At 45.4% G+C, this 23,281-nt stretch overlaps 1 protein-coding gene across 13 annotated transcripts in view; it reads left to right on the top strand.

The window, feature by feature from the left end:
* The window catches only part of Palm2akap2 (PALM2 and AKAP2 fusion), a 422,795-nt gene that overhangs the window by 379,311 nt on the left and 20,203 nt on the right, over positions 1-23,281 (top strand). For 9 of the 13 annotated variants that reach the window (XM_034502158.2, XM_076934918.1, XM_076934917.1 and 6 more), the window contains one exon: positions 13,242-15,675. In XM_034502158.2, the coding sequence (XP_034358049.1) occupies positions 13,242-15,675 (2,434 nt within the window). Of the gene's footprint in view, positions 1-1,068; positions 1,240-13,241; positions 15,676-23,281 lie in introns of those variants that run through there. The other 4 variants (XM_034502165.2, XM_034502164.2, XM_034502163.2 and 1 more) reach the window with 2 other exon arrangements.

Genomic DNA, 23,281 nt, shown 5'->3' with positions numbered 1-23,281 from the left:
AGGAGAATCACAAGTCCAAGGCCTGCATAGGCTGCACAGTGAGCTCAGAGTCAGTCTGAGTAATTCAGTGAGGTCCTATAACAATTTTTAAAACACAGCCACAATAGTAGAAGGCTAAAGGATGAACTCATGGGTTGAACACTTGCCTAGCATGTGCTATGCCCTGGGTCCTATTCTTAGTACCACGAAAACAAATGAATTAATAAGTAATTGTATAGAAACCTTTCAGTAACATAGAAAGTGCTTGTGAGAGCCTGTGGGACATTAGAAGTTGACTATCACATTGTAGACTGGTTGGTTTTTGTTAACTTGATACAAGCTTAGGTTCCTGCCTTGAGTTTCTGTCCTGACTTTTCTTAGTGATGGAGTGTGACCTGTGAGTTTTGAGTTGTAATAAACCCTCTCCTCCCCAAGTTGTTTTTGGTCATGGTGTTTTTATTGCACTAGACACCCTAACCAGGACACATTCATTGCATATATATATATATATATATATTACATATTACATATAAATAATATATATAATATATATAAATAATATATATATAATATATATATATATATATATATTATCTGGTCTCAACTATATTAAATATTCATTTCTGTTACCTCTTTTTTCCTTTGAGTGTTGCTATACAAACGGCCCTGTGTTTAGCTTGGTGTGGTAGGTGGCACATATCTTTATCTTCAACCTGAGGGAGGAGAGGCAGGGGGATCTCGTTGATTGGAGGCCACTTTCGTCTATATAGTGAGTTCCATGGAGGCCAGCCAGGACTACTCTGTGAGATCTTGTGTAAAAGAATAAAAAAGGCTGTCACTTGTCCAGAATCCTTCAGATTTTAACAGACTCGTATCTGAATTCGTATTCAGCCCGTATCTGAATTTCAAAGAAGCACCAATAACAGGTCAAATCAGCACCTCCAGGCTTTTGCTCTTCCCCTGCTTAGCCTGACCAAGGCCACAAGCATTGCCTCTGGCAAGGAAAGCAACTGCCCTCCCATCCTGGGCCAACTAGGGAGGGGCCAGGCTTCTCTGAAGGGGACTAAAGTCCTTCTTGGTGTGAATGGCCTTTTAGGGAACAGAGGGAGGGCCCGCGGTGACATCACAGCCTTCAGTCCCGAGACTCCTAAGGAATTTGTCCCGGCTGAGCCAGTGTGAACGCTGGAATCTGTCTGGAGAAAAAGGCGATTCTGACTGCGGACTCCGAGGTGTGCGCACTGAGCTTTTTCTCTGGGCAGGGTAAGACACATCTGATGACCGATCTCATGGTCCTTTGCTTTCTATTTCTGATGTGGAAGGAGAAAGTTCTCTTGAGGCCAGAGTCTTCTCTGAGGAGAGAGTCAGGGTTTGGATTGTACTGCAGTGTGGGAGAGGCCTCTCCTGTTGCGTGGTGGGCAGCCGAGCACTTACTGAATCTTTTTCTTACTCTGAATCTTGTCAAACTCCCAGCTTTGGTGCTAAGAGGCAGAGGAAACACTGCATACACAGACCAAAGCTGCATGTGTGACAGAAAATGCTTTAAAGACACTGTCTGAGTCTATAAGAATTTGTGTGTCCCCACTCCAGAAAGCTACCTCGCAGGACCCAGGGACTCTGGTAACTAGTTCTCTAGTTGTCTTGTATCTGTTCAAAGAGCTCTGTGCTGAATTCTACAGTGGGCTAACGGTTTCCATGGAGTGGGGCTCGCCACATTCAATAGGGCACTTGGGGCTTTGTTCCTGGATGTCCCGTGGCATGTCAGGATACCCTCTTCAGGCTCATCTCTGTGTGCACAGAAAACTAGACTTCCCCACTCCTGGGGAAGCTCTCTTTTCTCTGGGCTCTGCTTCAACGCAGTGGGTTCTGTTGGGCCCATTGCAGCGCTCAGCTTTTATTCCTGTCATCATGACCCTAGGCTAGGCAGAACCAGGCTTCAGAACGACCTAAGAGCAAGAGAACTGCAGCAAAGTTGGAAAGTTGGAAACCTTAAACTAGGTTTGTTTGTGCCTGCTGAATTACTTAGAAAGTTCAGGCCTTGATTTTGCTTTACTCCAGGGTGTGGGGACTTCCTTCAAAGTAGCCTTAGTGAGAAGGCTTGAGAGGACCGAACATCTCTCATTCTTGGGAATCTGGAGCTAGCAGCCAGTCTCAGTTGTTCCACTAGGGAGCCTCCAAAGGTTCTCAGAAAGAAAGGACCCTTAGCCCAGCAAGGTGGTGCATGCTTTTCACCCTAACGCGTAAAGGTTGAGGCCAGAGGACCAATAGCAGGTTGGAGGCTAGACTGGGCTACAGAGTGAGAACCTGTCTCAAAAGAGAGGAGAGAGAAAGAAAAGAAATAGCAGCCTTTTAAGCAATGGACTCAGCAAACGCAACAACTCTTTCCTTCCTTTCAACCCTGCCCACTCCTCACCCCAACACACACACACACACACACACACACACACACACACACACACACACAATCTCCAGTTTCTCTCACAGAAAGCCCCAGCTGTAAATGTGTTAATCAAACAGCACCTTAACATTTTCCAGATGTCAGATATGCAGTGTGACAAAGAGAGCCTGGTTTTCCAGCCTGGCTAGAAGTGGGAGGGTCGTTATTAACAGGAAAGGCTTGTGGTCCAGAAACTCCCTTACTCATTCGAGTATGAGCCCAGACACAGGTGACTTTGTTCCCTGTTCGTGGGTTCTAGAAGTGTTTTTATCCAGTCTTAGAGCCCTCCAAACCCTCCTGAGGCGTGCACCTGAAGGGCTGTCTGACCAAGTCCACTGAAGCTCTCAGAGAAAAAAAAAAAAAGTTTGGGCCTATTCAAAGGGGCTGGAACTTCTAGCCACCAAAGGGTTGGAGTTTCATTATAATAACTGCACCCTACCCCACCCCAGGTCACAATAAGCAGTGATGGTTTCCTATCAAGATGTCTTAGGGAGGGACTGAAGCTCAGGCATTGTTAGTATTAGCCCCTTTCAGGGGTCACAGCAATGACCTGCGCTTTCCTGGTCTATATTTAGCCTGCAGCTGCCTCAGAAAGTTTGGGGTCTGTAGTCTGGCTGCCTGCCTGTCTTCCTTCAGCTGGGAGCTGGGAGAGCTGACCTCCTTCAGGAATGGTTTGTCTCTGTTTCCCACAGTCAACACAAGGCCTTAGTTGCACAGGCCGGAAGCCTCTCTGCTGGGAGGTGGAAGAGGAAAGGCCATTCAGGCCTGGAATGTGGCCTCTTTGCTGTACTTCCCTGAAGTAGAATTAACAAAGGAGGCCAGTATTCCTGTTCTGTGTCTTCGAGGGAGGGTGGACTGGGCTGCCCAGTCTTAGAGTAGAGTGTACTCTACCATCTCAAACACACTGGGGCACAGGGCTACAAGCTACCTGCTCAGGACCTTCCATGGGCTCAGCTTTCTTTATGAACTCTTTGAGGCCAGCATCATTGCACTTAGAAGGAGGTGTGAAGCTTCCTGATGTTGCTGAGGGTCTCATTATCATCACCTTGGGCCTCTTGTTCTTATTATGTGAATGGGGGCTCCATCTCCCTGGAGCTACCAGATCCTTTTGGGGGGAGTACGCCACCCTCCTTTAGAGCTCTGGGGGACACTCCTTAGCCTCAAGCAAAGATATGTCACCTCAGGCTGGACTTCTGGAATGACAGCAGTTTTACAGGGCAGTACTTAACCTCCTAAGCTGATGTCCTCATTAGACCCCTGTTTTCCTCTGTGTGTGCAGTCTCCCAAAGGTCTGCTCTGTCTGCTTCCTCTAGGGCTGATGATAATTCAGCTGGTAAGGGGTCCTAGGCCACAGCAAGTAGCCAGGTTGTGTCACCCCGAAATAACATTTTGTGATGGAGGCATCTGAGTTCAGAAAGAGTCCAAAAACAACCATCCTAGAGGTAGCCACCCATGGCCTAAAGAGCCAGTTCTTTGCTGTGTAGCAACTGTGCCCTGCTTACTAAACATGTGACTTATGCAAGCCAGGGAGGGTAAGAAGAGGGACAGAGATGTCCTTTGATTTCCCAGCTATGAGGAAGTTTTATTCTGTAACCATGCCTCTGATCCTAGGCCAGCAATGAGTGCATATTTTTGATGGAACTTAAAAATAACTGGATTAAAGGATCAGGTCACCTATTACCTGGGGAAAAGCATTTCTAATTTAACTATAGTAGCTGCAGCAGGAAGTAATCTGGGTTATTTAGAACTGAGAAACCTGGCTATGCAGAGGACACCTGGTGCTTGATCAATTTGGGTCATGCTGCATTTAGGCTAGGAGCGTGAGAGGTGATGGTGGGTCAGACTCTTATCAAGAAGGAACATAGATACCTGTGGGCAGTAAGGAAATGGCGTCACTGTGAACAGAGCAGACATTTGAAGTGTTGGAATTTAAACAACCACTCCTTAAAAACAAGAGGACATACTCTTTTCATTTTATGTGTATTATGTTTGCATGTAAGTTTTTGTGTGTGTAGTAGTCCTCTGCTGCCAGAAGGGGGTGTTGGATCCCCTGAAACTTTCAGGAGTTTCAGATGGCTGTAAGCCACCACACAGTAGCTGGAAACCCAACTAGGTCCTTTCTGCAAGAGCGACAGTGTTCTCAGCTGCTAAGCTGTCTTTCCAGTCCTTCTTTTTTGAGTATTTATTTTTTACTCATGTATATGTGGAGAAGGTTTTGTGCATGAGAGTACAGATGTCCTAGGAGCCCAGAAGAGGGTGTTGGCTTCTCTGGAGCTGGAGTTACAGGTAGTTATAAGCTTCTTGGTGTAGGTGCAAGGAACTCAACTCAAGTTCTCTGAAAGCAGTATACACTCTTAACAATGAGCCATTTTTCCAACTCCTTCTCCTCCTCCTCCTCTTTCTCCTTCTCCTCTGGAGAGGCTTATTTTGGCTCAGGCTTTGAAGGGATGGATCTAGTCTATCTTGATGGCAGGATCATCTTGTATCTACAGCATCCTGAGTTGCAAGCTGCCTGATCATTTCTGGGCATATTAAGCCGAGTAAAGGGCTCAGAGGTTAAGAGCACTGGTTGCCCTTGCAGAGGACCTGGGTTTGGTACCCAGCACCTATATGGGAGCTTACAACCATCCCCGAGCCCATTTCTAGGAGACCCAAGGCTCTTTTTTGAACTTTTCAGGTACTTCATGTACATGGTGAACATATATACTGAAGGCAAACACTCATACACATAAAAATAAATAAATCTTCCTCCTCTTCTTCCCACTCCTTTTCTCCCTCTCCTCCTCCTCTTCAGAAGCGGAACACAGAGATGAGTGTGGATGCCCATCTGGCTTTTTGTCATTTTAACAGAAGCATCAACTTTCCTTGTTATTGTTGTGAAGCACATCTTTCTGGTGTGTGACCTGGTGAGGAAAGATACTTCCTTCTATTCTTCCTGGTATTGGTTTGCTCAGCTGCAGGCCCAGATAGAAAGAGCCTGCTGCTGTCCACTGTCCAGCTGGTCTGGGGTCATCCACCATTTTTTAATGGAAACTAGGCAGGCTTCTAGGATTTTTTTGTGTGCCATTGACTGCAGTATGGGTAGGAGTTGTGATTATCTTATCCCTGGGAAGTTGTCAGCAGGGGCAGAGACTCTAGAGCTAGCCCAAAGTGCAAATGCAGCTACTATGTAATGGCTCACAGCCTTCTGAAAAGTGCAGTGTTACATCTCCATCTGGAGGGCCCAGCACACAGTGAAGCAGAAGCTAAATCTTCAGGGAGTCTGCCTTCGCTCTAGTCTGGACAAGGAAGGAAGTCACTGACTTAAGGCTAAAGTATGAGTCTAATTTGACCAAAGGAGATTCAAGCTAGCAAGGATCAAGGGCAAAGGAAAATACTCTCTCAGCCTGTCCATTCTTCATGACCTTTTCTATGTTATTCTGGAAGCTTCCTGTCTTATTTTAGGAGAAGACCTTCTGACACATTGCGATAAAATTAAGAACGGTGACATTTACTACGATCCAGATGTGATCTTAGGGGAAAATCTCCTCTATTTCTCTAAACCTTTTAATTCCAAAGTCATAAAATAGTAAAAGCTGTCTTTCCAACCTAAAACAAAGAGGCCTTGGTCTTCCATGTGTCAGCTGAGAGCTCACATGGGGATAACTGAGGCTCGCCAGGACCTAAGACAGACATGAACTCAGTGAACTGAGGCACTGAGTGTGCCCACAGCACAGACTTGCTGCGCTGGTTTGTGCCGACATTTCCACAGCTCCGTAAGCACTGGGGATGGTTGGGCTCCACCTCATACAAGTGATCTTTGTACATGTTTTCTGTGTACTAGGGATCCATCAGGAGCTTTGAGTACCATATTCTGCTGCTGAGCTACATCCCCAGCAAATCGAAATCTAGTGCATCTTTAGGACTTAACTTTTCTTAAATACTACTACTAATAATGATAATTTTGTTATTTTGAGACAGGGTCTCTCTATGTGGTCCTGAGTGTCCTAGAACTCACTACGTAGACCAAGTTAGCCTTAAACTCACAAAGATCCACCTGCCTCTGCTCCCAAATGCTGGGTATTAATTTTGTTTTTAATTGATTATGTATTTTTAAGTGTGTGGATATGTGCATGTGAGTGTGGGTGCCAATGGTGGCAAGAAGAGGGCATCAGGTCCCCCAGAGATAGATTCATAGGGCATTGGGAGCCGCCTCACTGGGTGCCGGGACCTGAACTAGGGTCTTCTGCAAGAACAGTAAGTACCCCTAACTGCTGAGCCATCTCGCCGACATCTAGGGTTTCACTTTTAAAGGTGTTTTATAAAATTTTTCTGCTAGCTTTTGCAACAGATAACATTTCCCAATTGTGTTTAGCTTTGTACTAACATAGACATAGAAGGATCTGAGGTGGGAAAGGGTTGGGAGAATAGAAGTACTTTTGGTGTGACATTTCTGGATTGGTCTCTTTAACTGCTTTTGTTCTAAAAATAATGATCCAGTGCTATTCTCCTCTCAAAGTCTCCCACAAGAAAGAAATTAATATTGGTCATTTGCACTTAGGTGCAAATTTGCTTAAAAATAAGCTTTTTTTTTTTTTTTTACATTTACATTAACCATTTTGCATTTTTGTTTTGTTTTGTTTTCTGTTTTGGTTTTTTTGAGACAGGGTTTCTCTGTGTAGTCCTGGCTGTCCTGGAACTCACTCTGTAGACCAGGCTGGCCTCGAACTCAGAGATCTGTCTGCCTCTGCTTCCCAAGTGCTGAGATTTAAAGGTGTGCGCCACCACTGCCCGGCTGCAATTTTCATAATGCATTTTAAATGCCTTTTTCTAAGCATTTGCATAGGAGGGATTTTATTACCACATTAAACAGTCCATGTTCTTTGAACCCCATGGAAACCAAACTTTTAGTTCTCAGACCTCAAAGAGTAGCAACCCTGAGAATCTGTAAACTGGAACCAAGCTGGGGCTTACACTCCTCATGCAAGGGTTGTGGGAGTCTCCAGTCCACAGGTGGAGGCTCCATGCACGCACATATGGAGATTCCACTCACTTCACCCAATTCTAACACCCATTAAGCTAATAGACAAACCACTAATTTTACTAATGAAAGGCCATTTCTCATTTTAATTATGCCAATTAGCAAAGCTTTGAGAGTCTGAAGGGGTTAAAGGAAGCTGGAAGTGCTGGAGGAAGCTACCCTTGGAGTCCTGGGTGACCACTCCTTAAGTTTCCCTCCTCTGTGAGGATGGTTGTCTGCCTCTGGAATGCAATTTAAGTGGGTTTCAGAAGCACACAGCTGCATTATAGTATATTGTCTTTACCCAAGAATTCCCGGGTAAATTGCAGACATCCTCACCAGCTGCTGGCTATTCTGGGAAGCCAGTAGGAGGGCAGATATTATGTACCATGGTATTAAGATTCTACCTGTCTTGGGCAGGCTAAAGATCACCCACAAGCCCTTTGCACCCTACTTTTTCTTTGACCCCAGAAAACACTTGGTGGTTTTTCACAGAGGGGATCAGGACTGAAAGGAATTTCCATTCAATGTCATGAACACATTTGATCTGAATTTCGGTTCACCTTATCTGACACTTGGAGAAAATTCTGGTTCTTTCCTTGTCTTCAAAGGGAGCAGTAGGCATTGGCTGGTTTAAACAGAACATCATTTAATGATGTCAAGCCCAGACGCCTGCAACCCAGATTCCTTAGCTCTTCCCCTTCACCTGCTGCAGTTTCTGGTGGCTTTGATTGTATCAGGCCTGGGGCATGAAGGTTAATTCCTCCTGCTGAGAGCCAAGCCGGGAATTTGTTTGTTGCCACTGCTGCCTAACTTTCTGGTGCTGGGCTTTGAATGGTTAACTCAGCTTTATTGTCTCTGAGCTTTCTTCCCTGATCTGCCTCTGAAGCAGCTGTCCCCTGAAAGAGATAGCAGCATCCGGAAGAAATCTCTTAGCTAGGCTAGGTGGCCCACCCCTGTAGTTCCAGCACTTGGGAGGCAGAGGGAGTTGGATTTCTGAGTTCCAGACCAGCCTGGTCTACAGAATTCCAGGACAGCCAGGGCTACATAGAGAAACACTGCCTCAAAAAAGAAAAAAAAAAAAAAAAAAAAAAAAAAAATCTCTTGAGTTTGTGGAAAGAACAAGGTTGGACTGCTTATACTGTCTGTAACTCAGAGGAAGGGAAACTCTTTGCTGTTTATGCCCTCTCTAGTATGCAGCTTGGGGGGGGGGGGGTCAGGGGAGGAGTGATCTCTTCAAGCTATACTGACAGCCCAAACTTAGTCTTGTTATTCTAGACAGAATCTCTCCATGTAGCCCGGGCTGTGCTGGAACTCACTTTGTAGACCAGGCTGCCCTTAAACTCACAGAGCTGGCACTCCCTTTCACTGTGCAGGTCCCAGGATTGAACTCAGGTCATCTGCCTTGGGGCTGTTGCTACTTTTATCTTTCCTGTCTAACCAGTATTCTTAAGTGGCTTTTGTTGTTTTGAGGCAAGGTCTTGCTCTGTAACACAGACTGTCCTTAAATTCTTGGCATCCTCCTGCCTCAGTCTCTCGGGTTCTGGGGCTATATATAGGTGTGAGCCACTGTGCCCAGTGGCTCATTTGGGTCTATTTGTGTGTGTGTGTGTGTGTGTGTGTGTGTGTGTGTGTGTGTGTGTATGTATGAATGAAAATGCATGTGCCAGAGGTCAAATCCCCGTGTCCTGTGTTTTATGAGTAGCTCACTGGGATTTAGGATTCTCAGGGGGTCTCTCTACCTCTGCAGCCCCCAACCCCACCCCCAGCACAGGGACAACAAAGCAGGAGCTCACACAGCTGGCTTTTTACACTGGTTCTGGGGATCAAACTCAGGTCCTCGTGGGAACTCTGTACTGACTGAGCCATTTCAAGCCCCTATCTTTTTTAAAAATCTCAGTCTAATAGAAGATCTAGTACTTGTCATTTTTAACTCAAAGGCCATATATTATTTTTTTGACACAGCAAAAATACACTGTCAAATGCTCTTCAGGTTTTTCAACATTTCGCATCCCAGTTGCCTTTACTTCATGAAGCATTCCTTTATGAACTAGAGACGATTTTTGAGTTCTTGAAAGAGCCGTCAATGTGTCAGCTTAGCACACTTGAACTGCGAAGTGTTCCAAAGGACACAGTTGATGCGGGAGCCAAAACTCCGGTTATTTGTAAGTTCTGGGGAAGATAGACAGGCGGGCATTCCTGTTTTAGAGACTAACAGGACGCTAAGAGTCGAGGGCTTCGCTTCGTCTGGCTTGACTCTAAGCAAGCTGGAATAAACTTGTGCTCCCCGGGGCAGCATGGGAAATCCAGGACAGAGCTTGTGAGCCGGAGCTTACAGCAGCTGCTCATTTCACTAGACTTTGCAAAATATGTTTCCTGCGTATAATGAGTGCAGCAGTGGGTGAATGCCTCCTGATTTCTCTTATATTACAGTGTCGTCTTCTCATTTATTCTGAGGTGTTTCAGTAGAGCAGTGATTTTTTTTTAACTTTATGTGTTCCCACGATCTTCCTATTGCTTTCCATTTGTCCTTCCTGAAGTAATAGAAAAAGGATGCTCTGCTTTTCCTGTAGTTAATCACTGGCTAGATGAGGCTGGAATCAAGAAGTGTCTGTCACCTTCCCTTGTTGGTCTGCTTCTTCTGGCAATCGCTCCCTACAGAGTGAGCCAGCTTTGGCCTGGGTCTACTTTATTTGAATGTCTGCCAATAAGTTTCTGCATTGAAAATTTCTGTAGGCTTGCCTGCCTGCTTGCTTTCTTTCTTTCTTTCTTTCTTTCTTTCTTTCTTTCTTTCTTTCTTTCTTTCTTTCTTTTTTTCTCCAGCCTCCCGGTGCTGGAGATTGAATCTAGGGGTCCCATGTGTGCTCGACAAGTGCTCATCCACAGTATGCTTCTGTAGTTCTTGATGATAAGAGGAGAAGGTACTGACCTTATGAAACATGCTTTTGCTTGAATAGCTTTAAAACGTCATTGAAAGGCCAAGGATGCAGCTAGGCGGTGGCATCGCAAGGCATACGCAAAGCCCCCACCAGCACACATCAAGGAAGGTGGCAGTAAAATCTGTATGGGCAGGCTTGTCTACTTCATTCTAAAGATGAAAGAGCCATTAGTTCATGATTGGTGACACAGGCCTTCAGTTCCAGCCCTTGAAAGCAGAGGCAAGTGGATCTCTGAGTTCAAGGCCAGCTTGGTCCACATTTTAAAGCTAGAGCTGGAGAGGTGACTAGGTGGTAACCATGCTTACTGCTCTTACAGAGAACCTGGGTTGGATTCCCAGTACCTGTGTAACAGGAGGGTCACAAACAGCTTCTAATTCCAGTTTCAGGGGATCTGACACAGTCTTCTGGCCTCCACACTCAAAGCAAGCACATTCATGGTATATATAAACTCACACGCAAACACGCAGGTAAATAATTTTGTATTGTATTCTGTCCAGTCATACCAGGTACATTGTAAAATTGAGACCAGAAAGAAAACCTGGCCAAGTTCATAATTCACTTCTGGAATTCTCTGAGATACACTGGAGTCCTATGGTGTGATTAATACTGGTTCATTTTGATATTTGATGTTTTTTTTTTTCATTTGTTTTTTTTTTTTTTTTTTATTTATTAAAGATTTTGTGTGTGTGTAGACCAGGCAGGTCTTGAACTGAGAGGCCAGCCTGCCTCTGCCTCCCAAGTGCTAATTAAAGTCACATGCCACTGTGACCACGTGTGTGTGTAAAATATCTTATATAAGCATGTATAATTATTATTATGTATTATTAATTATTATCTACATAACACATATATAATTTAAATTTCAAATCAATTTTGTAAATAATAAAAGCTTGAAAGTAATAGATGGCTAGCCATCTAACAAGAATACAGACTAAACAACTAAGAGGAGAATGTGGTGCAATGAAAGCACTAAGATCCTGTCCTCTTCCCTGGCAGTGGTGGCATACACCTTTAAGCCCAGCACTCAGGAGGCAAGGCAAGTGGGAATCTTTAATTCAAGGCCAGCCTGGTCTACAGAGAAAATTCCAGGACAATCAGGGCTACACAGAGAAACCCTGTCTCAAAAAAAAAAAAAAAAAAAAAAAAAAAAAAAAAAAAAAAAAAAAAAAAAAAAAAAAAAAAATCCCATTTCCTTTTTAACCACAGATTGTGATACCAGGTTAAAAAAAATTTTTTTTTAGAAACTGGAGGGGCTGTAGCTCTTCCAAGCACCAGGTAGTTAAGTCATGGAGAACCGAACTGTGCAGTTTAGTGGCCTTGGTTATGGTGTTTGCAATGTATATAGTCAATGTCAGTGGGACCTATAGCTTGTGAGCAGCCAGTAAAGGGACCTACTGCTTACCAGTATATATTATGGAAAGGGTCCTTAATGTTTCTTGTCTCCAAAATGGTTGCATTACATCTGGCCAAGAATCACATCTTTAAGAAGAAAAGTCGTCCCGCAGAAAGACCTTTATATACTTGTGGATGCCTATGAATAGTCTCATCAGAAGCCTGTGGTGGCTGCATGTTAACTATGTAATGTCTTCTACTTTAGTTTTTTACTCATTTTATGCGTGTGTGTGTGTGTGTGTATGTGTGTGTGCGTGTGTGTGTGTGTGTGTGTGTGCGTGTGTGTGCATGTGCCGGCATGAATGCATGCATGCATGCATACCTCAGTGTGTATGTGGAGGTCAGAGGACAAGCCATGAGAGTTAGTTCTCGCTTTCCACTATGTGGATGCCATGCATACCTCTGGTCCTCAGGCCTGATGGTGGGGTCCTTTTACCCACTGAACTGTCCTATGACCCTCTCTTCTACTTTAGAAGGTGAAATTTTCAAATGAAGCTTGAGTATATTCAACACCCAGTGAACAAGATGGAATCTGTAAATGGGAGAGTTTTAGTGACCAGGTTTCTTTTCTGTTGATGTGACATAGCGCCTTGATCCAAAGCAACTTAGGGGAGGAAAGGGTTTATTCAGCTTACGACACTAGATCATAGTCCATCATTGAGGGAAGTTAAGGTGGGAGCTCAAAGCTGAGCCGACTTGCTACTCTGCACAGCACTTCCCCCAGCCAGGGAACTCACTTTACTGTCAAGAAGTACAGTACCATGGAGGGTGCTGCCCAATGGCTGGTTCAAAGCCTGGTTTGTACTCAACCAGCTTTCTTAGATAGTTCAGGCCCATCTGCCTAGGAGTAGGACTGTCCTTAGTGTGATGAGCCTCCAACGTCAGCTAACCAACAAGGTAATCAATCCCCCATAGACATGCCCACAGCCCTTTATTGTGGTTCTCCTCTCAGAAGACTCTAGGCTTTGTCAAGTTGATCGTTAAAGCTAACCAGGAGAGTTGGGCACATGTCATCACACAGAATGGATATTTAAAGAATTATTAGAAAGGAGGTCTCTATTCAATGTCACTGTTCTTTCCTGTATCCTTTCTGTTACTGAGTGAATTTCTTGATTGGTGTCTGTTTTAGGGTTTTACTGCTGTGAACAGACACCATGACCAAGGCAACTCTTACAAGGACAACATTTAATTGGGGCTGGCTTACAAGTTCAGAGTTCCATCCACTATCATCAAGGCAGGAGCATGGCAGCATCCAGGCAGACATGGTGCAGGTAGAGCTGAGGGTTCGACATCTTCATCTGAAGGCTGCTAGTGGAAGACTGACTTCCAGGCAACTACGATGAGGGTCTTAAAGCCCATGCCCAGAGTGACACACCTATTCCAACAAGGCCACACCTCCCAATAGTGCCACTCCCTGGGCCGAACATATTCAAACCATGGCAGCATCTATATCCAGAATGTGCTTTTAACCTTTATTTGTATTTTCTCTTTATTCTAGAAACCTCCCCAGCTTTCTGAGGATGCTAAACAGCTGAGAAGCAAGCAAGACAACAGTGGTGACAGTCGCCTGGAGCCTGCTGCCAGCTCTCTCTCCCCAGATCACAAAAACATGGAAATTGGGGTGTCGGTGGCAGAATGTAAAAGTGTACCTGAAGTCACCTCTACCCCCCATTCCAAGGACCACTCCTCTCCTTTCTATTCGCCCTCACACAATGGCCTCCTCACCGATCACCACGCGTCTTTAGATAACGATGTCGCCAGAGAGATCCAATACCTAGATGAGGTCCTGGAGGCCAACTGCTGTGACTCCTCTGTGGATGGAACTTACAACGGAATCTCCTCCCCAGAGCCTGGTGCAGCCATACTGGTAGGCAGCTTAGGCTCACCTACCCACTCAGCCACCGAGGCAGAATCCACTGAGAAAGCATCTGGTAGGCAGGCGCCTCCTCACATCGAGCTCAGTAGAAGCTCCTCTGACAGCATGGCTGAAGGAGAAAGAGCCAATGGACACTCCACTGACCAGCCCCAAGACGCGTTGGGGAACAGCCTGCAGGCACCTGCCAGCCCCAGTTCCTCTACCAGCTCCCGCTGCTCCTCCCGAGATGGGGAGTTCACACTCACCACACTGAAGAAGGAGGCCAAGTTTGAGCTGCGTGCCTTCCACGAGGACAAGAAGCCCTCCAAGCTCTTTGAAGAGGACGAGCACGAGAAGGAGCAGTTCTGCGTCCGGAAAGTGAGGCCCTCTGAAGAGATGATGGAACTGGAGAGGGAGCGGAGGGAGCTCATTCGGAGTCAGGCTGTGAAGAAGAATCCTGGCATCGCTGCCAAGTGGTGGAATCCTCCCCAGGAAAAAACTATTGAGGAACAGCTGGATGAGGAACATCTGGAGTCGCACAGAAAGTACAAGGAGCGCAAAGAGAAAAGGGCCCAGCAGGAGCAGCTACAGTTACAGCAGCAGCAGCAGCAGCAGCAGCAGCAGCAGCAGCAGCAGCAGCAGCAGCTGCACACGTCCCAAGCCTGCACAGCCACAGCTGCTCACGAACACCTTGATGGCATTGAACACACAAAGGAGGATGTCGTCACTGAGCAGATTGACTTCTCAGCTGCACGCAAGCAGTTCCAGGTGATGGAGAATTCCAGGCAAACACTGGCCAAGGGCCAGAGCACACCGAGGCTGTTCTCTATCAAGCCTTTCTACAAACCTCTTGGATCCATCAACTCGGACAAGCCACCGACCATCTTGCGACCAGTTACTATGGGGGGAACTCCGGACGACAGTGGCACACAGGCAGGCAAGGAGCAGAAAGCAACCTGTGTATCTGAGAGCCAGTCTGCAGGAGCAGGTCCAGGTAACGCTGCCACTCAGGGAAAGGAAGGACCATACAGTGAGCCTTCCAAACGTGGGCCCTTATCAAAATTGTGGGCAGAGGATGGAGAGTTCACAAGTGCCAGGGCCGTCCTTACTGTAGTCAAAGATGAAGATCATGGGATTTTGGACCAGTTTTCAAGATCGGTCAATGTATCTTTGACCCAGGAGGAGCTGGACTCAGGTTTGGATGAGTTGTCAGTGAGGTCTCAGGACACCACTGTCCTGGAGACTCTGTCCAATGACTTCAGCATGGACAACATAAGTGACAGTGGAGCTTCCAATGAGACACCCAATGCCCTTCAGGAAAACTCACTGGCTGATTTCTCTCTGCCTCAAACTCCCCAAACAGACAACCCCTCAGAGGGCCGAGAAGGGGTCTCCAAGTCATACAGCGATCATGGTTTCTATTCTCCTTCCTCCACACTGGGAGATTCCCCATCCGTTGATGACCCCTTGGAATATCAGGCTGGGCTCCTGGTGCAGAATGCCATTCAACAAGCCATAGCCGAGCAGGTGGATAAAGCTGAGCAGCACACCAGCAAGGAGGGATCAGAACAGCAGGAACCTGAAGCAACGGTAGAGGAAGCTGGAAGCCAGGCCCCTGGCTCTGAGAAGCCCCAGGGCATGTTTGCACCACCTCAGGTGTCCTCTCCTGTTCAAGAGAAAAGGGATGTGTTACCAAAGATCCTCCCTGTGGAGGACAGGGCACTCAGGGAAAAAGGGCCCTCCCCACCACCCACAACTGTGCAGCCCAGCGGTCCAGTCAACATGGAAGAGACCAGGCCTGAAGGAGGGTACTTCAGCAAATACTCAGAGGCAGCTGAGCTGAGAAGCACAGCCTCCCTCCTGGCTACTCAAGAGTCTGATGTCATGGTTGGGCCCTTCAAACTGAGGTCAAGGAAGCAGCGGACTTTGTCCATGATTGAAGAAGAGATCCGGGCAGCCCAGGAAAGGGAAGAGGAGCTAAAGCGGCAGAGACAAGTGAGGCAAAGCACCCCAAGTCCCAGGGCCAAGAACGCCCCATCGCTGCCTTCTAGAACCACCTGCTACAAAACTGCTCCAGGTGAGTAACAGCTGCATCCGGCACCCAGGTGTCTCGGAAAGTGACTCCTGCGTTCACGATTCCATGTGGAGCCTCCACTACGCCTTTGGCAGGAGGATTTCCACAACAGAGGTGTTAGGGTGTCCCCTGGAAGGATGCCCAGCCTGGGTCGTGGTTGCTATTTCTCAGTGGATATAATGGCTCTTTGCCTCTCAGTCTGCCTTGTCTTCATTTATTTTTTTTGTGCAGGCTCCCACCCTTCACCTCTTGTAGGGTTGCATCTTGGCCAAGTGAGACATGGACCTTGGCAGGGTGTGGCTGTTGTGCTGTCTGTGTCTTCAAATCAGTAACTGGACCTTCAAAAGCTATAGTTAAATTAAACCCATCTAATTTGGGGGATGGGTTATGTTCTACTAACCCCTTTTGGAATGGGGTTAGTTGCTGGCTTTCTTCCCAGCAGTGATGGTCTTAACTCAGGGTTGCAGTCTGCAGATATTCTGTCCATTTTCTTTTGGGTTGAGTTTGGCTTCCTTTATGTGATCACAAACCAGTTACACTCACGTAATGATAGACCATCTTTATAGTAATGATCCCAATGAAATCATAACCATCTTGGTTTCTAAGTCTACTCTGTGATGTTCGCACCATGAGATTGCCTAACCATGTCTTCCTCAGACATTATCTTAGAATGTTTCCCCAACCTCAGCCTACACATGTGCCTACTCTGGAATTAGGACGCAGGACATTTCTATTCGTTCATTTTGAAAAGTGAAGCTACTACGAGGACAAGGGCCATATTGGATCTCCTTCTATTGTCTGGGCTGCCCCTTTCTTGAATTGTTGGTATAGATGGCAATGCTATGGACACCACTGTGTCTAACAGTGTCACTAGAAGCTTTTGTTTCTCATGTGGATATGATAGCACCTGGGACTCTGTTCATCTTGTCTTGGAGACCAGATCCTCTGGGTGTGCTCAGAACTGGTCCATGCGTTGTATGGTTCACGCCGAAATAAGTGCAGGTGTTAGAAGAAAGCATTGGAGAGCATTTGATATCATCCTGAAACCCACGTGTGGGATTATGTGTTTTATGGTAGACTTGGTAGACTTGGGGGAAAACCGATCCTTCATCAAAGATCATTTAAGAAGCATTACCTTAAAGTATAACCATCACTGTTTAACTTGGTTTGTTTAGATATTAATTCCTTCATGTTGACTCTTGACCTCCATCAAATCTGCAATGGCACAGACTCATTCTTTAAAATTTAAAATAATCTCAAACCTAAAGGAAAGCTCTCAAGGCCAATGTGTGTTCATTCTGAACTGCTTGAGAGTCACTTGGTACCATGATGCTCTACTGCCCGAGTTTTGTAACACAACCCTCATGTTGGGTCCTTGGGATGCTTTCGTGTGATTACATCTCACCTTTGCCAGAGGAATCACTGCCAAATTGATGCTGCGTCCTCACAGTGTCTAAGCAAGTAGTACATGTAATTAGCTCATTCTGGGATGGGCAGATCTTAGTTTTGGCCATTCAGTATTACTTTTGGTCACTTGATTAAGTGAGGCTTCTCAGAGAGAAGCTACATTTTCCTTTTGGAATTAATATATATTTTGTTTAGACACACCTGACTATGGACTCTTTATCCTGCTCCTCATCAGACTTGAAGTCTCTGATTTCTTTACATCAATATGGTCTCATGGATTCCCATTACATTCAATAATTAGTTATCACTTGTCTTGTTATTTTTATCCTCAATTTGTTTAGTTGTAATATGGAAATCCCAGCTCCCTTTTGTGTCTTTTAGAGAAGCAGTTCTTTGAGTACTTCCTTATACCTTGTTATTGCATGACGATCCATTTTCTTATCTCCAAGAGCAAAGAACGATTATTCTCTCATTGAGGAATTGGATGTGTACATCAAGATTGGCATGTGCATAGTGTTGGACTGTCCACTAAAGCAGGCTTAATGAACAAAATTGGAGATTAAATGTGTATGTGTATCTTATTTATAGTCTTCTATCTATCTATCATCTATCTATCTATCTATCTATCTATCTATCTATCTATCTACAAAATCATGGGTTCATACAGAGATCTTTTCCAAAAGTTAGTGGCATGGGGGTGGAGAGAGAAAGAGATAGAGACTGTGAAGTGTGCATGGCTGTGTGTGTGTGTAGCTTTGGAGGTCAGCAGACACCTCTTAACAATCAGCTCTTCCCTTTCACCTTGTTGAGCAGGCTCTTACTTGTCTCTGCACCTGTGCTGTGTAGCCTAGGCTAGCCAATCTGCAGACTTCCCTGTAATTCTCCCATCTCTGCCTCCAATCTCTCATTGTAGGGGTGCTGGGAATCCAAATGTACACTGGTCATCTAGCTCTTCAGTAAGGTTCTTGGGATCCAAACTTAGACCGTCAGGGGTACATGGTAAGCAATTTTACTCAGTCACATTTGTCATAAAGATTTCTTCCCTGTGGAAACAATTTTTACCCCATCTTTAAAAGCTCCCCAAATCAAACCAGAGTGTAGTTCCTCCTAAGGTCATCCTAGGGAACCAGTGAGCTTACCGAGCTTAATTACAGAGCACTAGTGAAGGGTTGCTTACAGGAACATATTGACCCCAAAGCTTTAAGTCTTTGTCTAGCTTGGATGATGGCTTCCCCATAGCTGCATAAAGCTAGCTTCCCCCTTTGGCTAACCTTCCCTGGTCTATGTGTTCTAGAGACACCTGAGACCTGGAGGCTGTGTGCAGAATTGCATAGAATATGGCTAGGAGGAGCAAGAGAGTATTGGGACTCTCAGGTAAGGGTCCAGTGACCCTCCCCATCTGCTCTTCCTTTAAGGGAACAGTCATGCTGATGACAGTCTTATGCAAACAGATTGTCTGATGCAGATGGCGGCGGTTTTGCTCAGAGGCCAGGTTTCTATGAAACGCTTCTTTCCATATTTACAGCTTACTTTTGATATCCTCAGTATGTTTTTTGTTTGACCCCCCTCTAGCCACATCATTTAACCAAACTCCTATTTCCTTCCTTATATTACAAACCAGTATTAATTTCTAGGTGATCACTGCCCCTTCCTGCATTCTGTTTACCTCTCTGGGCCTTAGTGTCCTATACATGTCACTGCTGTCCCTTGTCCACCTTGCCCTGATTCCACAGTTCCCCATAGGCCACTGTGTTCTCCGCCCAGCCCTCTGCAGGCACCATGGTTTTTAGTCCCCGCTAATGACTCTTGGACTGAACTGTTCAGGAAGGAAAGGGAAGGGCTGTGGAGGAGGAAGAGCACAGAGACTTCCTCGATGGGTTTTTAATGCCTTCAGGTCACAGGCCAGAGCCAGCTAAGTGCTTAAGGCAAGAAAACTGTCAGGGAAAGTTTTCTCCAGTGGTTAGCCACAAGAACTTGGCTTTCCCCAACAAGTCTTGCTTGTCAAGTTCACTTGAAATTGCTTTGGGCTGGAGCTGGCTTGGCACAGAGACGGAGGTTAAGCATCCTGCTCTGGAGAAAAGTCTTTGTACTATGCGATTGCAGCCCCAGCTTGGAAGCTACTGCACGGGCAAGTGATGGTGATACCTGGAAGTTGGAAGCCTCACTGATGGAGAAACATTCTGTGAACATCTTGGCTCCTGCTCACATGGAAGCCATGGTTCCCTCACAGCTACAACACAGCCAGTGTTGCCTACATCAATTGCGTTACTTCATTAGGGAACCTTCTGTAAGTCCATATAGATGATGGACAAATTGGACTATGATTGACTATGACAAAATACTTGGGGCTGAGTAGTTTATAAACAATAGAAATTTATTCCTTACAGTTTTAGAGATTGGGATGTCCAAGATTAAGGTTCTAGCAAGGACCCGTATCCTGGATTATAGAGGGAACCCCCTCTTGATGTCCTTATGTAGTAGGAAGGAAGAAGACAATTAGATAGATTCCTGTGGTCTCTTTTATAATGACATTAATCCCATCCGTGTTGACTCAGACCCCACTGTCTGATCACCTCCCCCAAGCCCCCACCAAACACCATATGATGGTAACTACATTTCAATATATCTGTGAGGTTCCCGAACACCAGACCAGGGTATTTTGGATTCTCCACTCAGTCTCTTAATGGAATCCCTTACCGTATTGCCCCAGCTTCACTTCTACCACATAAACGATTGTTAGGTGTGAGATATGCTGCTACCTAGTCTGCTTCCCCCAGCTGATGTGCTGTCAGGCTTCCTTCCCTACTAGGATTGGGTTTACTGTAGGATTGGTGCCAGAGTTGGCTCACTGACCTCCAGTTACCCGGTCCCAGTTTCCTTAGAACCTCCTCCTTTGTGAATGTGAATTTCCTTCCCCGTGTCTAATTCACACTGCGTTCATTTTAGTCCCTTTAAGAAGACAGTAACTGCTAGGCATGATGCTTCCTCTAATCCCAGCATTCAGGAGGCAAGAGGCAGGCAGATCCAGTTCGAGGCCAACCTGGTTCACATAGTGAGTTTCAGGATAGCCAGGGCTATGCTATACATAGAGAGACATTGTCTTGAAAAACCAAACCAAGCCAAATCACTACCACCACCACCCCTACCCCCAAAAAAGAAGAAAAAAGAAAGAAAAGAAAAATAGATAATTATTTATCTGAGTCTATGTTCTGTCCTGGTTTTATTGTTACATTGAACACAGTCATAGTATGATGCGAACAGACCTTGTTCCTTCATACTTATATTCAGAATATGCAGAAAAGACACTACACCTTCCTAGGATTGCAGCATGGAGAGGGAACCAAAATTAAAGTAAATACAAATTCAGGTTTCTTTCTTTCCAAGCCTGGAAACCTCTGGAGTATCGCTTGGCCAGCTGGCCTCTTAGTTTGTAATCCTGAAGGAAGCTGACACATTACTCTGGCAATTTGTGTGTTGGAACTTCTGGCTCCAACATGGGTCTCACGAATGAAATATTGCTAGGGTTTCCTCTGCACCATTTCATGTTTCCTGCCAGAAGTGACTCAGTAGGTTCTGTGTGATTCAGATCAGATTAATGGTATTAGGTGATGAAAGATAATGTCTTAGCTCCTTATCTAGTGGAAAGCATGCTAGCCACATGCTGGATCTAAACAGTAGGCAGACAAAATCCACTGAGATCGAGTGTGCTAGAGAAGGCGGCGGGGACAAACTCTTACCACTGTTACCTAAAAACCTCCATTCCCTAGATATTGAAAAGACATTTGCATGATGTTTCCCACTCCCACCCTTTATAATTATGGTGAAGGACCATAATTCCATCTGCCTGGGAGACTGAGGTAGGGGGTGTTCAAAGCCTGTCTAGGCTTGAGTGAGCTGGGGGCCAGTTTAGGCAACTTAACAAAATTCTTTCTCAAAATAAAATGAAGAGGGAAAGGGCTGGGATGGTTCAACGGTATCGCACTTGCCTAGTACGCGCAAGGCTGAAGGTTCAATCCCTAGTGTTTCAAAAAGGAAAGAAAGGGGGAAAGGAACCCCTTGACAGATTTATGAGCCTGATTTAAGGGGAAACACATACATGAGGGTAAGATACATTTTTTGAGAGAATGGGGGCGGGGGTTACCTAAACAACTTTTTAAACTCAAGTGATAAGAGCTTAATGAAGATCTTCCCAGTCTTTGCATATTGTGGACACCAACAGGCACTTCTCAATGTGTGTATCTATTGTTAAGAACCGGGGTTTCACTTCCAGGCAAAGTCCAGCTGGCTGTGTGAAGCAGCGAAAGCCTTATGTGGAAGGTCCCACAGGTGGTTGGTGTCCACTGCTGTTTCCTGAACATTCTTTGCTGACGTAAACTTAAGTATGGGAGCTGCAACTTAACAAGACCTTAAAGCTGTATACAATACTAGTTACTCCATAGGTTCCCATTTGTCACTTACTCCTTCCCAAAGTCCTCCATGATAGCAGTCAAAATGATAAGAACACATGAGGCTACTATATGCACAGATGCCTACACACGAACAGGCACTTGTATTTGTTTATAAGAGAGTGGGAGTGGCTCTTATGCTGATTGGTCCATGGGTATTTGTGTTGCCTTCCAGTTATGCTCACACCTGTGGGAAGCACCACATGAGGTCCTCATCGCTAACATACATAGCTACTCCATGTTCTGGGAATAACTCTTTCCCAGGAGTCAGACTCAGCCACGTACAAGGCCAGTGTACAGTCTTAATCTTAACAAAGAGGAAGTGAATCAAAAGGTCTAATTCTTGCAAGATCCCTGTTGAGAAATATGAGCTAATCAAAGCCAGCTTGGGAGCAGGATGTCCCGACCCGTGACTGCTGGAGCCTGGACAGGATATGACTTCGACTCTTACTAGTCTTGTGTACTTCCCAAGGAGATTGGCATTTCGGATGCATTTGATCTTTGTGAATAAGCCTCTACTGAGGGCTTGGAAGAGGACTGGATGAGGGAAGGAGGCCAGGGGTTGGAGTGAGGAATCTGCTAGTCAGAGTATGAGAGCCCCAGAGAATCCTTCTATAGTTATATAATGCTCTTTTGCTTCTTAGAGCCTTGAAGATATATATGGGCATCTCCCAAAAACTTGTATGCATCTCACTTTAGGTCTCTTTGACAGTACCAACCTCATTCTTATTTCCCATTTATCCAAACATAAATTCATATATAAAAGAGGCAGTCAAGGAAGATAAGTGTTCAAGAGAGTCAGTAACTTCTCCGGAATCATATTCAAAGGTCAGCTCCTTGCTAGCTGTACAAATAGTTCATTTCACCTCTATAAACCTGTTTCCTCGCCAGTAAAAATGGGAATAAAACAGTAACCCAGGCTGGCCTTAACAGATTCTACTGTTTCTACCTCTCAAGTAGAATTAAAAAGGTGTTCATTCCATCTCACCCGGCTTGGAAATAATTATGTTAAATGTAATTAGTCCATGCAGAGGTGAATGGATCATCTGCTCGCTTTAACCTTCACTCACTTGCCTAGTCCACGAGGTCCCTGCTCCTTCCCGTACTCCCAGTCATCACCCACTCAAGAAGCTAAGAATGTTAACACTCACAACTGCAGGATGAGAAAGGGCAGTAGAATTTCCCTTTGGGCTAGCCAAGGCTGTCTCCCATGAAGAGGGCAAAGACAACCAAGAAGTCTGAATCTGTGTGTTTTCTATGTGCCAGAAATAGTTAAAACTATTTCGAGTCCATGCTTGGTTACACTCTGGGATTCCCCTTGGGTAGGCTGTGCTTACAGGGGGGGCAGAGAAAAGAATCTTCAATTTCTCCAACTCACAGAATGCACAGAAGGCAGAGTACTGCCATTCCTGACAACTCGAGTCTTCTGTGGGATCATCCTTAGCTCCTAAAAAGCTTTAGGGCACAGGCTCCAGACATTTAGACAGTTTTGTATGGGCATGTAAACCAAAAGTTTGAATCTGGATGATTATTACGCTTTGTGTCTGTGGAATCATAACTCAAAGATCCTTTGTTTCTAACATCTCTCAAGAGAAAAAAAAAAGCTATCACCCACTTGAATTTTAAAAACCAAACCAAACTGAACAAAAACACCCACCAGATGACGCGCCTTAGCCTTCCCCTCTGTCAATGGCCTCTTTTCTTCACACAGCTTGGGGGGTGAGTGGGCAAGCATCTAAAGCCACTCAAGTCCCCAG

The sequence above is a fragment of the Arvicanthis niloticus genome, chromosome 5 (assembly GCF_011762505.2).
Source record: "Arvicanthis niloticus isolate mArvNil1 chromosome 5, mArvNil1.pat.X, whole genome shotgun sequence".
Lineage (NCBI taxonomy): Eukaryota > Metazoa > Chordata > Mammalia > Rodentia > Muridae > Arvicanthis > Arvicanthis niloticus.
The sequence above is the reverse complement of the archived record's forward strand: the minus strand, read 5'-3'. Positions and strand labels throughout refer to the sequence as shown.